Source organism: Temnothorax curvispinosus, unplaced genomic scaffold (genome assembly GCF_003070985.1).
Source record: "Temnothorax curvispinosus isolate PA1 unplaced genomic scaffold, ASM307098v1 QBEX01004614.1, whole genome shotgun sequence".
NCBI classification, from domain to species: Eukaryota; Metazoa; Arthropoda; class Insecta; order Hymenoptera; family Formicidae; genus Temnothorax; species Temnothorax curvispinosus.
Window position 1 is genome coordinate 191,148 of NW_020214394.1, and position 14,980 is coordinate 206,127.

The 14,980-nt window shown below is 44.2% G+C and overlaps 1 protein-coding gene across 12 annotated transcripts; it reads left to right on the plus strand.

Annotated features, from left to right (window-relative positions):
• The first annotated feature begins 478 nt into the window (after positions 1–478).
• Positions 479–11,509, plus strand: LOC112453694 (transcriptional repressor p66-alpha). 12 transcript variants are annotated; one of them, XM_025014582.1, is made up of 9 exons: positions 479–1,329; positions 7,067–7,135; positions 7,529–7,815; positions 7,920–8,148; positions 8,239–8,527; positions 8,816–8,881; positions 9,410–9,840; positions 10,086–10,390; positions 10,473–11,509. In XM_025014582.1, exons 2-9 carry the CDS (start codon positions 7,086–7,088, stop codon positions 10,724–10,726), a joined length of 1,911 nt encoding a protein of 636 aa, XP_024870350.1. In that variant the 5' UTR covers positions 479–1,329; positions 7,067–7,085; the 3' UTR covers positions 10,727–11,509. The 12 variants fall into 12 exon arrangements, with proteins under 12 accessions (XP_024870350.1, XP_024870356.1, XP_024870352.1 ...); XM_025014588.1 differs by having other exon boundaries at positions 8,239–8,518; XM_025014584.1 differs by having other exon boundaries at positions 7,532–7,815.
• Positions 11,510–14,980: the final 3,471 nt, after the last annotated feature.

Genomic DNA, 14,980 nt, shown 5'->3' on the forward strand with positions numbered 1-14,980 from the left:
TACCAATCAAATGAAGTTTATCGATACGGTGAAATCTATCGATGTTCATTAATGCAGATGATTAATTTTAATCTCGATTAAATTTACTTTTGTCTTCTTTTAATTCTTAGAATTAGAAAAAGATAAAAAGTAAGTTAAACCGAGATTAAAGTCAATTTACAATGTCGGAAATGAATAAAATCTTTAAGCAGGCAGTGAGCCTCGACTTACATGGATATTAAAGTTTACTAAAAAAGATAACGGAAAATAATAATAAAAGGCGGGAACAATTTTTAATCAAGTATCAGTCCCCCCGCGTTGCGTCGGTCTGCCGGGGCAGTCACGTGGGCCGGGCGCGCGCGACCGCGCACGCGCGGATAAATTCCGCGATCCGGGGAACGAGCGCGTCTGCTAATGTCCGCGCCGTTGCGCATGCCTAGGATCTTCTCCCTCCATCCGGACCGGTGGGTCGGAGCTCTGGGGGGAAGGGGGGCGGAAGAACTCGGTCGCTGTGTCGCTACTCGCGCGTGGAACCTCGGAATTCGGGCATTCTTTCTCGTGGAAAACGTGCGTGCGTGCGTGCCGACGGTTGAGGCGGCTCACTGGAACATGTGACGGTGCATATACCGCGTGTCGTGCGCGCGATCGCTATTCAGTGGAATTGTGCATACCGCCGGTGTACGAGAAAGAGAGATAGAGAGAGAGAGAGAGAGAGAGTGATAGGAGAACGAACGGAGTCGAGACGACGCTCGGCGGACGGGTGGACAGACGAACGGACGGACGGACGGAGGAACGAACGAACGGGTGGGCGGACGGACAAGCGGACGCTCGGCCGGGTCGACTGAGTGCACGCGTGCACATTGACTCCGTACGTGCGCGGCTGTGCGCGATGCGCGCCCGCCAATCGCGCCATATCGCCGTGGACGAGCGGCGGCAGTGAGAGTGCGGTCGAGCGAGCGCGTCTCGGCGTCTCGCCGTTGTGTGACACGGAGTACGGAGTGCGCGGAGCGAAGTGCCGTGCCGCCGCCGTCGCGCGCGCGGTCGCGGTCGCGGTGACGTGTGAAGTGAGGCGCGGAAGCGGCGGGAACGAAGAAGAAGAAGAAAAAAGAAGAAAAACGGTCGTCGTCAGCGTTCACCGGCAACGGCGGCGCGTCTCGCATCTCGTCGTACGCGCGGTATATCGCCTCGTTGCGCGTACCGTGTCGCGAAGGGGGAGACGGGAGACGACGTGCGCGCGGTGAGGTGGAGGAGGAGGAGGAGGAGGACGACGAGGGAGGCAGAATATCGGCTCGTCTCGCATGTCGGCTGAACCGCCACGCGAATTCGGATCAGCCCCGATCGACACCGTAGGTACGTATCGCCCGTGTCGGCCAAGGGCCGTATAGAGGCACGCCGTAATGCGAGGGAAGAGCGGGGGGAGAGGGAGAGAAAGGGCACGGGAAGGTTCAAGGTGTTCCACTGTGTTCCACCGAACGGAAAAGATCGACCGAAGTTTTTCCCGAATGGACAGATGCGGAAGCTTGTGTCGCAGGGCCGTACTCGCCCCTTCGGGATTTACAGGCGCGATATTTTCGGGGGCGATCCCGACAGGATGTTGTTTTGAGGAGGGAGGGAAAAAAAAAACACGCGAGAGCGTATTCGATGTAAATACGTGATGAGACATTTTGTTATCGGGCATTCGCGATCGGACATTTTTTATTGATGTCACTCGGCACAAATACAACATTCGACACGTAGATATGGACTCTCGCTAATGGACTGCATATTTTACGACGAAACCGTACCGAATATATTTCCCCGCGCGTAGATCGTTCAATTCGTCGCGTTTTCTCGTGCAACATTAAAATGTTCGTTAAACGTACAGGACGCGATTCTTTTCATTTTACCCGTTCAATTTGCAAGCGGACGTGAAAAATAATAATTGGTGTTTTAATTGCTTGTCTATCATAATTTCAAATGCGACGTGGTTCGCGTGACGTTTACGCTGTTTCGTGTGCACTTTTATCGTTACGGCTTAATTAAAAATCGCTTTTAGGGAATAACGTGCCTTTTAGGCATGTTTTCGCATATCTGTGTTATATCTCCGGTAAATAAACATTTTATCTCAGCCCGACTTTATTGAAGATAAGTGATATTGAGGATAATATTAAATTTTTTTATTTGCTATATCTATCAATTAGATTTAAAATCTTCACGAGTTATATTTAGCTCGTTCAAAAGTGGAGCCTCGGTCTCAAGAATCAAGTACACAACTTTGCATAGCAATTTGCCAAACTTGACGACTGAGTTACCGCAATATTTATTAAACGTTGTCATATTCGACAAGCAATTGAGATATAGTGACGGTCTATAGATGGCATAATAAAAGATAAAGATACATAACTATTTTTTTTTTTTTCAAGTAATACATACAAAAAATTGCAATGAACTATGTATGGAACGGTTGGCGATGCTCGTTTTCTCTTTTTCCAAAATTATCGTCATAAATGTCGTAATTGTCGATGTCATTTCAGCTTTAATGAATGACGCGAAAAAATGGGAAGATTTATTTTGCATTCAACCGCTTTTCGACTCATTTGTAATTCTTGCGGGACAAAAAATGACAATATATGTACGCGTTCTTCACTTACATTGATAATTTAGCACCGTTAAGAATACGTGTTTACGCTTTTGACGATTACACGAACGCTAAAGTTTCTCAATTCACTAAGATATCAATTACACATAACTGTGTATATAATTGTAGCGGCGTACTTCCATTTAGCGGAACGTAAAAACTAGATGGCAGCCTATCATTATCATCATTAAATTCTCCGAAATTACAATGTATAATTTATTTAAATCGGTGTCCATCTAAATGTACTTTTTTTTCGACTCCAATCTCGTGGACCGTAAGACCACTTTTTGCGCGATCACAAATATATCTATTTATAAATTACGCTTAAAGATAAAGATGCCGGCCTTCGTTTCTGCAATCGGCGTATATCTTACGAAAGATCGTGCGACTAATCTGTGAGGCATCTGGGATTCTGGTTCACTCCTAAATAAACAGTCTGTTACCCCCGTCATCCTTTTCCTGGAACTATTTGTTCAAATTTTGGCCTTTTGAGATTCTGTTTCTCTTTGACGTGTAAACAGAGCTCGGTATTTCCAATTCTAATGTAATCGTATCTCGAAAACTGAAAAATATCGGAACCATTGACGAATTCGCCGGCGTTATCGCGACAGCTACGTCACATCTGCACGTAAATCGCGTTTAGGTCCATCTTTTTCTCTTTTTCTTTTCTCTCGAGAGGGGGAAGTGATCTTCCGCGGCCCGTGATAACTTTGTATATTCGCGAACGAGGACGCGAGTCGATCTTGCATTCTGATCGGCGAAAGTCTCGGGGGAGGAGACCCGATGCCGCGTATTCGCGCGAGTTGCACGCGCGACGGAGAAATACGCGGACGACCGTCGTTTTCCAGCCGAATGAGTTCGCAATATTCGTTTTCGACTCGGGCACGCGCGATCCGGCGCGTGAAGTCGGTTGTGCCGCGGCACAATGCAGCGTCATGTACAAATTAACCAATCGCAGTCAAGTATTCTCGAAAACTTGAGAGACAGCCATTGGTCAATTTTGCTTACTACTTAGGTCGTACTTAAGTTTTTCTACATGTGCCATTGCCCTAAGGAGGAAAAAAACTTGACCTATTTAATCAATTAGACGGAAAAATGCCATTTGCGGTCCGAATTGGATCTCGGTAAGCCTAATAACAATGTTGCGTGAATTTTATATACTTTTTTCCAAACTCCAGTAAACTGAGCCGTTAACCTATTTAAATACAATCGATCTAGTCGTCTAGCCAGGCCGCCATGTTAAGTTTTTTTTCCTAGTTATCGATAAGAAGGAGTTAAAGGTCTATCCAGACAAACTTGCATAGGTGCATAAGCATATGCATAAAAAAACGGCGTGGTCTATTTCCTTATGCACATGCATATGGACCACGCAATTCTCTTATGCTTATGTTTATGCGCTATGCAAGTTTGTCTGGATTGACCTTTAAGCGGGGAGCACACACTTCTGCACAACGCATAATGCGTAAGCATAAGAAAACTGATTGGTCTATTTCCTTATGCACATGTGTATGGACCAATCAATTTTCTTATGCTTACGCATTATGCGTTGTGCAGAAGTGTGTGTCCGGGCCCTTAGGATCTTCACACACGAATTGCCGTACTCGTGACATAAGGCGTACGTAAGAATTGACCAATCACATATCACATCAAGTACATTTTCGAACCGTAAGGCTACCGTTTTCAAGTGGCTCGATTGTAATTGGTCAATTCTTACGGTATGTCTTGTGCAGTGAACTATAAAACTATACTTGAATGGGAACTCTACTCCGAAGAAAAAACGGAACGAGCGACAGGGAGAATTGTCGCCAACCCGTCGTCCTTTTCCATTGTGCTGCACTTTTAGACAATTGAATACCATTGACCAATTCGCTAAACAGAGACAGAAATGACCGCGGAGCAGAAGACCTATCTTTTTCTTGTGGCCCTGGCGCTAGCATAAGAGTTCACATTCCAGTATAGCATATCGTTCGCTGGTATTTCGTGTTACAGGCTACGGGTTTTCGTGCGTGAAGGCCCGTAGACGTTTATCAATTAGCGCGTCTTCGTCGCCACGTGGCAGAGACAAACGTGGCGGACTTATATCTCCTTCGCGCGTCCGTGGCAAATCCGAAGTCTCTTTTCGGTTCGCGATCGGCGCGGATCCTCTTCCGATCGCAGTAACCCGATGCTAAATTTACAGTCGATCGCTATCAGATCGTTTCGCAAGTTCGCAGCAAACTTCACGTCGTCGAGACGGCGGCGGCGCGGCGGTGGATTTCTCGGTTCGACTCCGCTCGAGCGCGGCGAAATGACATAACTTCGCGCTGCACGCGAGAAGTTGCATACCTGCTTGCGCGTGCGGAAAGTTTAGAGACCCCTTCGGGATACGGCGTCACGTGACGCCGCCGACGCGAGGCGAGGAGCGGGGAAATCTGCCAAGACGATCGTAGGCGAGGAGCAGCGGGTTTTTCATCGTGGTTCGCGCGTGCATGGGAACTGGAAACTCGGAGTGAGAATCCACGTGCGACGGCAGGACGGCACTCGTTTGCCGCTCGAGTCGCGCGCGCGGCGAAAAGGACAACCCTCGCGCGTCCCTCTCGCGAGCGCGCGTGCAGCAGCAGCAGGCGGCATTCGGGAGGACGCGCGATGGTGCGCCGCGGGGCCTATCGAATATCGCGTCGCACGCGAGCGTAAAGCGTAACGGCGCGTTCTCCGGTTCGCGAGGAGGCACGCGCTTAGCTTCCTCCGCGCGAAACGACGGATCATTCTCGCGTGCGAGAAAAGGCGGCGCGCCGAAAAAACGTCGCGAGCCCTTTTCGTGCCGGCGCGGCTGGTCGCCGCCGCCGCTGCAGCCGGCAGTGGGGACCCTGCCGTCGAAAAATCGATTTCCCGTAGGGCATAAGGGCGCGCGAGCGACCGGGAGGACGAGATGGGGCGATGGGGGAGGGAGACACGTACGGAGACGAAATTCGGGAAAACCCGCAAGGGGGTGCGAAAGGGAGAAACGCGTTGGAGGTGGAGGAGGAGGAGGAATGGGGAGGGCGACGGACCGATACGTCGAGAGAGACAGAGACAGAGAAAGAGAGATAAAGCGCGCGAGCGAGCGAGCGAGGAAAATGAAGATGGAGAGAAAGAGAGAAATTGGTTTCTAGCCCGTTCCCGATGCGGCCGCGTGTGGGTGAGCGGCTAGCGTGCCGCGGTCGTAGTAGGGGTGAGAGGAGAAATAATTAATGTGCGACCATTCCTCTCTCCCCGCGCGCGCGAGCGCGCTCGCGCTCGCTCGCGCCGCGTCCCCCCTCGTCACCCCCCGCCTCCCTCCCGTGCTCCCGCGCTCGCCCTCCCCCGGCCGCCGTCTCCCCCTCGACCGACCTACCTACTCTACGGGTCTTGTACCGCTACGCTTAGCTGCCATTGTGTCGGGGACGCCACTTCCGAGGCATCAAATTTAATTCTTCAATTGCGAAGAGAGAAAGAGAGAGAGAGAGAGGCGACGAAAGAGTACGTGCCCGTATGTGTGTGCGTGCGTGCGTGCGTGTGCGTGCACTCTGCCGAAAAAAAGAAGCAGCGCGCGACGATCCGCGAGTGATACGCCGGTGGGTCCGGATACACCGACGTGGCCCGTGTCGTTGATCAACGACGTCGTCGTCGTCGTCCTCGCCGTCGGCCTCGTCCTCGTCGCGGAGAGTACGCGCGCGCGCGTCCCTCTCGTCGTCCTCGTTTTCCGAAAACTCGGGGAGCCCCCCACCGACGCTCGTTCGCCGATTCTCTTTAAACTCTCGTGGAAGTTAGGTTAGGACAGTTACTTCCGCAGGTATTGGCCGATCGCCCGCCCCGTTCTTCCCCCCCATGCTCTTTCTTTCTCCCTCCCCCGCTCGCCGCTCCCCGCGCCTTCACGCTAGTGGCGTCGTCTCCCGTCACGGATGTTCCTCGATTTCGCGCGTCGTCGTCCGTCGTCATCGTCGTCGTCGTACGGGACCTCGCGCCGTGCCGCTGGCCTCTCCGCCGTCCGAGCGTCCGGTGGCGTCTCCGCGGATACTCTGAACTCTCGCGTCACACGCGGCATAATCGCCTCGGTCGCCGCGATTTTTTTTCGGGGGCCCATCGGGCTCGTCGCGCCGCGGGGCGACGGGCGCGTAAGTAGTAAAGTAACCGAGAATGCGCGCAGGAGAGATTCGGTAACCCAGTTGTACGCCAACGCGAGTATAGCGCGCGGCTGTGCGTGTTTGTACGTGTTTGTGCGTGCGCGCGTGTCCCCGCGTAGCGTAACGTAGCGTACATACATAGCGCCCGGTGTGTTCCCCGCGCGCGGGTTTCCTCGCCGCGAGATTAAACGTCGCCGTCGCTTCCTCGCAGCGCGCGTTTTCAAAACGGCGTAACGCAATATATCTTCCGTCCCCTTCCCCTCTCTCCCCCGCCGCTCCATCTCTCCCGCGAATAAAATGTTCCCGTGCCCCGTGTTGATCGACTTCACGCGTGCGTTTGTAATTGCAGAGTGACCACGGCCGAAAGAATGGAGGCCATGGATGTGGACGGAGATTCAGTAGTGGATTTGAGCATCAGGTAAAGTGCATCACGTATCTAGAGCTCGTTATACTTCTTCTGATTGAAATAAATGAAAGAGGTATAGCAGCGGCTTGCACTTGTTCCCTGCTTGATGATCTCACTTCAAGTTGTGCAATTTTAAACGCTTAAAATAGGGGGCAATATATACAATGGTAATTAATGATAATAGCGCCTTTTATCCAGGCGGAGTTTCTTATCGGTATTAGGTTCTTATCACAGTGCGATGGACGAAGAAGTAGGTTGTTGTTACTTCTTAGCTTGACATACGCTTGAATATACTTAAAAAGACAAAAAAAAAATGGTAGAAATTTTTGATTTTCATTTAGGCTGCACAATAACGAATATTTATACGACAGGTTCTCTAATTCTCTGTAATGCGTGTTCTTTCAGCAGCAGTGGTAGGCGCAATTCCCCGTCTCTTTCTGTGAATTCTGGTGACATCCCGTTAGACTTGGGAATTCACTTTTCAACCGGTTCCAATTTGGAGAACAACATGCCGGAGGCACGTAATATACAGAACGCCGCCCGCGGCATCTTGGCTCCTAAACGATCGCATGGGGACGAACGTAAGCCACGGCGTAATCTTAGACCTAGAATTGAAAGGAGCTATGCCGAGAGTCCCGACGAGCCTAGAATGAATGGATATCTAAATGGAAATGCATCAGACAGTGACGAAGGTTTGTTTTATGAATCCTTTTCCATTTTATTGTCAAAAAAATAGAAAATAATTTATGAATTTTTAATATCGCGTCGCGTTTCATTGTGCTGAATGCTTAAACAGGTGATATGCCTCCTATGCTGCCAATCAAGGAACTGTCATCCGACGAGCTGGCTGAACGCGAGAGAATGCTTAGAAAATATAAAGAGGAGCTTAAATCGGAGGAAATGAAATTAGTACTTTTGAAGAAGTTACGTCAGTCTCAGCAACTGAAAGAGAACATTGCAGCAGCACCTCCCAAGGTTCTCAGCAAATTACCACCGCCAGTAACGGCACAGCAGGTGCCTCATAGGTAAAACTTGGCAATAATGTCGTTTTCCAAGATGTAACTTTTATATACTGTTGCGTTAAGTCGAAATAAATATCATTTTCCTTATTACAGAGCCGGAAAAGCACCTCCGCCTTTACTTAAGGGTCAGCCCGCACCGAGCAGAAGTAGTAGTTTACATGCTCCACCACCTGGCATGGTGCTACCTCCTAATGCCGGTCGAAATGCCATTCCAAGTACAGGCGGGATGCCTCCAAACATGGTGATACCGCAACCACCTCATCCTAGAGGAAGACCACCCAGCGTAGCGGCGGCAACTGTCTCTAGTTATCATGCGCCGACAGACAGAACGGAGAGGTCTACGAAGGATCCAACACCGGCTCCTGCGCATCAAGTAAGTAAGGTATAGCATCACATTTTATTATTTTTGTTATAAGCTTTACATAGGTTGTAACTTTAGTTTTACGCGAACGTTAAGAAATAAGTCAATAAGACTGTTGAAACTTCCTTCATTGAATAATTTTAAGAACTAACACTTTCACCGCTAATACATTACTCGTGATCGCTACGATACAATACGTTACGAGCGATCGTTGCGCGAACACTGACCCGGCCGTGAAAGTGTTATATAATAATTATCTAATTGTGAACAACGTATGTAATCCATTATTGTGTTTTTCTAAACACAAAGCTGCTTGCTGGATCGCAAGAAAATAAAACCACCGCATCCTTAAGCACACCTGTGAATTCGGAACAGGTATATGATTCATTCGTCGATCAATGTGTAATGTCTTCTCTGTCTATGTTCTATAAAGGCTATTTTTTTTTCCATATTGATTATAATATTTTAGCTTTATTTTTGGGGCTTTTTGTTTCTAACGATTCTTTATTTTATCAGTGAAGCTATATACAGGAAAATCTGCTTAAGTCTTCATTAATGTATAATACAAGTTATAACATGCAGTGTTGCTAAATTTTTACTAACATGTCTATTTTTTAAATGTAATTATATGTATATGAAGAGAGAAATATTGTGCATAAGGAATATATAAAATTTAAATTCTAATTTGCATGCAGCTATTAAATTTATATTTTGATACATATCTATGTATCGTAAAAACATGCATATGAAAAAGAATTATCTGTATTATTTTACCTCTAATTTTATGTTTACTTTTTTTCCATTTATTTAAGATGTTTGTCTTTTGTGTTATTGGAATATTAATTGTACAAAGAAAAATTTATTACATTAAATAATATTTATTCTATATTTTTGATAATATAGGAGAGAACAACGCGAGAAGATACACCTGCTCAACGTCAAGCAGCTGCCAAAATGGCCCTCAGAAAGCAGCTCGAGAAAACATTATTGCAAATCCCACCGCCGAAACCGCCACCTCCAGAGATGCACTTTGTACCAAATCCCTCCAATACGGAATTCATATATTTGGTCGGTTTGGAGCATGTGGTCGATTTTATAACGAAGGAGCCGGCCGTACCGCCACCTCCCGAACCATTTGAGTGCTCACAATGCAAAACAGATTTCACACCCGTTTGGAAATGGGAAAAACCTATGCCTGGTGGTAAGAAGGATAGTCCTAGAGGGCAACATGCGACTTTCCAACGACCATCAGCGGGTCGTGATCCAAGAGTCATATGTGAGCACTGCGTGACGACTAATGTGAAGAAAGCATTGAAAGCAGAGCACACCAATCGGTAGGTTTTCATACATATTAAAATATCAATAATGCAAGAATAATAGTAAAATCTCATTTTGTTAATCTTTTTATAATTTGCTATAAATTAATTATTTCGTAGAAGATCTAATATGTAAATTATTCATTATAATATTCTTTTAGGTAAGCGAATAAAATTGAAAATTTAATACATTTCTGCAAAACAAATTTAACGGATTAAATGATGTTATTCCCGCGTCTAATGGATTTTATTTTCGGTTACAGATTAAAAACTGCTTTCGTAAAAGCGCTACAGCAAGAGCAGGAGATAGAGCAAAGGTTAGCGCAGGCGGCATGTCCGAGTCCAGATCCTCCAGCTCCGAAACCAGTTCCTAAGGCAGCAACTCCTACAAGAAGAGTGGCTACACCTCCCGCGCCTCCGCCGCAGGTACCACCGGCTCCTACGTTGACGCCTACACCTCCCGCGCCAAAGCTGCAGGAGCATCCCTTAGTGAAACTGGCCGAGAGCGGGAAGTTTAGTCCGCATCATGCAGCTGCTGCGGCAGCGTTGCAGCAACAATTGCTCAGAGGTAAGCAAAGATACATGCATCCGCAAAATTCTAAATAAAAACTAATTATTTTTAATTTATCACACTGTTATTATTGTTCCAGAATTGGCGAAGAATCCAGTACCCGGTTTACCACCGCATCAACCTCTTCCCGCTCACATGATGCCGCATTTTACCTCTATATTGTATCCCTATCAATTAGCGATGGCTGCCGGTGGTAAGGGCCTTGTAGAATTACAACGGCAAGCGGCGGATCTTCAACGTCAATATCTGCTTGATATGATTCCGTCGCAGGCGTCGCAAGCGCAAGGCAATCAAGCACCACCGAGAGCTCATCCGCATAATTGGAAAACGTAACCGGACGCATTTAAGGGATGACGTAGCAGTAAATGCGAATAAACAGTGAACGTGCATAACGGAAAACAGAGAAGCTAAGGGAGATCTAGTAAAGTGTGCAGTCGTAATTCTGTGCGCCTGAATGTTACACTATGCCAATCGCAACGTTAGTGTCTCAGTTAAGGTGAAGCTCAACTTGAAGTACGTCGGAAGAATGACATTCGTTAGTATTGTATAAAGAATAATTAATCGTTGTGAATATGTCAATTGACGTGTACGTTTACGACTTTATTGTTATCTAAGGGGTAAAGGTTTTATTTCCGTCACTGAAACACGCACTCAACGTACGTATGAGTTGGGATACAGAATCGCGTCGCGTCTAGGTGATTAATTCATTGTTTAATGGAGACCAACTGAACTCTCTCAAATTGGAAATGTCGGTCATTTCCTTTTTCCTGATCTTTCCTACGTATATATACGCGTTATTATTTCGTTAACGTATCGTTAACGTTGTCCACTGAACAACTGATATATAAACATAATGATTAATTTAAGCGTATCGACAAGCATATTATAACATTGAATGCAATTGCTTGGATTATGAACACCGAGTTGCCTAACTAGGCGCGAGTGAGCGATCACCTCGCTATTATTTACCATTTTTATTTTTTGTCTCCGTATCTTATATTCTCTCTGTTATTATATAATAAATACTATTATTAGTAAAGTTATGTTGTCTCCTTGTGCACGTTTGTACAAGATTTGTTTGTAGAAATACATTTGTAGAGATACATTTGTACAAGATTCTACTGTGTTTTTTATTTATCTTTCTCTTAGTCGGTCGTTTGTTCGTAAGAAAATGTCTAAACGTGGTGGGACGCAAAGTAAAAATGTTTACTCGCTCGCTCGCTCGCGTGATGATATTATAAGTTAGACAACTCTGTTATACAACATAATATAAAGAACCAAATAGACATTTACAAGGCACTAAATAAATCAATAAGTGTAAAATGACTGCGAATCGGATTATTAACAATAATAGGGATAATCGCGGAAGGAAAGGCACGAGTGTAAGACGAGGTAACGAAGTTGATGGAAAGGATCTTTTTAGGCCCTTAGATAGTTAAGACGATTTTTGCCGCTGATTCCAACGAGTTTTGCGATCACCGGCAGTACCTGTACTATGTGTATATCTCATTATTTTCTCCGAACTGTATTTTTAAGGCGAGTTTAACGGAAGATAGAGCTGTAGCTACATACGAGGAAAAAGAAAAAAAATGATGTTTGTAAGAAAGCGAGTGATGATAAGCCAGCACATGTGAGATGTATAGCAATCTTTTTCTCTCTCGACATACGGCGGAGTATGCATCGGCGAGTTTCTAACGGAGAGCGACACGAGTGTTACTCGCGCACAAATATGATTTTCTTTTACGTGCGACGTTCGCACGTAAATTCGGGCTCGTGTCACACGCAACGATATGCACTCGGGCGATGTATACACGACTTAACTTGGGACTGTTCTTGTACGTTAAAAACAAGACTCAGATGAATCTGCAATGGTAATCGGGATTCGAGTTAACGCAGCGCGATTGATTTCATGTCACATTCGATGTAAAAGTATTTAAAGAAACTTACTAGAGGAGATACGTAATCGAGATTTTTGCGAATTGTTACAACACGGCGACCGCCGGATTTTTACGACGTCCTCTACGAGTCTGCACTTGAAACGAGTTAAAAAGTATCCGGCACTTGTCCCCAATAATACCAGTCCACCCCCCCCCCCATTTTCCTCCTCCACTAATAGTCTGATTTAATTAATTCTGGGCTAACCGATCTTGGTCTCATACATTTCCGAATCAATTAAATATATAGTACTATAGTCTTGATATTTCTCGGTATATGATACAACTTAATAAACTAAAATAGCGCATAATCATCTCTCTTTGTACTACGTGATAGATTTTGAACTCGTACTTGATATACATGTACACCATAATAAGTCTACGATCGCATAATAGATCAAGATCTGTGTTTTTTGTGTAAGAGAAAACGTAATAATATGTCGTCAACTAATTACCGTCATCGGGGCACTACCGTCGTCGTCGTCGTCGTCGTTGTTGTCGTTATCCTAAGATGAGATCCGGGAGCGAAATAGAATGACAACATGAAAGAGGAGAGATTCTTAAAAGCTTGAGCGTACTTCCCCCGAGAAAATGGAGCAATATTTTATATAATTTTGATAAAGGCTATTTCCAAGTTGTTATACGTTTCAAAAATTTCTCTTTAAATAAACAGCACAGTTAGAATTAAATTAATTGTAATTTCTAGTGTTTATTAATTATATTGTTCAATAGATCAAATAATTAAGTTATTGATTGTCGATTGATCGATAAAATAAAATAATTCAATAAAAATTTAACTTAAAACTACTTGGAAATAAGCTTACCAATTCCGCAATCGTTTGCTATATCTTATATGACAAACGAGAGAATCAGTGTCAAGGAATTCGAATTTGAATTTCAATTTGTTTTCTGACATAAACGCGGGTAGACAGATACCCAGTATAAATAATATAAACCGAAATGCTACTTTATCATTTTATAAAATTAATGGCGCAAAAATGTGCCTGATGTTCTGATGTATATGACTCTTGGAATTTATGCCGATTCGATAAAAGCAAATTGTCATCGTCATCAGAATCATAATCACCATCACCATCATTATTATTATTATCATTATCATCATCATCATTATTATCATTATCATTATTCACAAATAGATTAACCACATTCGGTAACCAGATCGCGTTCCGTTTCTCACAAACAAAAAGAATATGTTTCTTTCTATTTTTCTTTTCTAGTCTTGTCTCTCTTTAATCTCTGTGTGGTGCTGTTAGCAATTAAGCACTTTCAAAGTGCGAGAGAATTTTATATCCTAAAAAAAGGGAACTCTCTTTTCGCTACACGACAGAAACGAGGGATGGCGAATATTTAGCAGAACTTAGAATTCTAAGGCGTTCGCAAAATGCAAGAAAAAGAAAAAAAATACGGGTCGACTTGGTCCGCTCGTCTTACGGGGACACAAACATTTCACGACTATGAATATTTAAGCCGTTAAAGACTGCGTGACGTGCGCACATTTTTTATTTTGTCAAGGAAAAAGAAATTGCGAAATTCATACACCGATCTTGGAACATCTGTCCGAATGAAAAGCGTTGTCCCCACGATTTATAGAATTAGTAGATAAATAAAGATTACCGAATACTCTGGAAACTATACGAATAAAGCTTACCAATGATTGTATTAAAAGGTGATATTTATTTATCTTTTGTAATATTTTTTTTTCGGTTCTTTTTTCTTTAACGCATCTGCGAGACTTTCGTTCGTATTGGTAATTAATCCATGTTTATATCAGCGAATTCAAGATTTATGTGTGTTCCGTTTATAATTATTTCTTAATTATTCAATGTCTTGCCAAGGATTAAAAAAAATAAAATGCTGGTGGTATTTGAACCTATGTATTCATAAATTTATGAACGTACAATGTATAAGTTTAATGATTTATACACCGAGATCTCGACCTGTAAACCCAAAAATTTTTTCAATTTCAGTAGAAGTTTTTTTCAGTAAAAGTTACTTGTATTTCTTTTAAAGGTGATCTAAGGGTTTATAGAGTATGTAATTAACAACCACAAGATTCAGACCAACAATAATAATTAAATATATAAGTTTATAGGTAAGTATATAAATTCGCAGAAGCATTCTTCGCAATACGCATTGACTACATTTTACAAATTTGATTACAACAATAAAATTTACTTCATACATATGAATTGAAAAAATCGAAACGACTTTTGTTTGTGCAGCATGCTAAGTATAATAATTATATCATGTAAGATTATGACAAATAATATAAATGTCTGCTTGTAGACTCGTCATTTAATGATACCATTCAGGTACAATAATCGACAGAACTAAAAATCTTTATTTGAACAAAGCTGAACCCAGAAGCAATCAGGTTGGACCAGTTCAACGACTTCCGAGGGTAAACGCTATATTTAGAGCACGTAATGGTTGTGCAACTTGTGATACGATTAAAATTAAATATCTCGCGTCTCCGATCGTTAGTAGCGTTCAATCAGAGCAGTTACGATGCAAACTTTGACAAATTTGATCGCGAGGAGGACAAAAGTCAAGCACATCTGCGTCACAAGATCATCGATGATCGTCATGGTGAGCCAACTATCACAGTTGAGAGACATCGCCGAAGGGATCC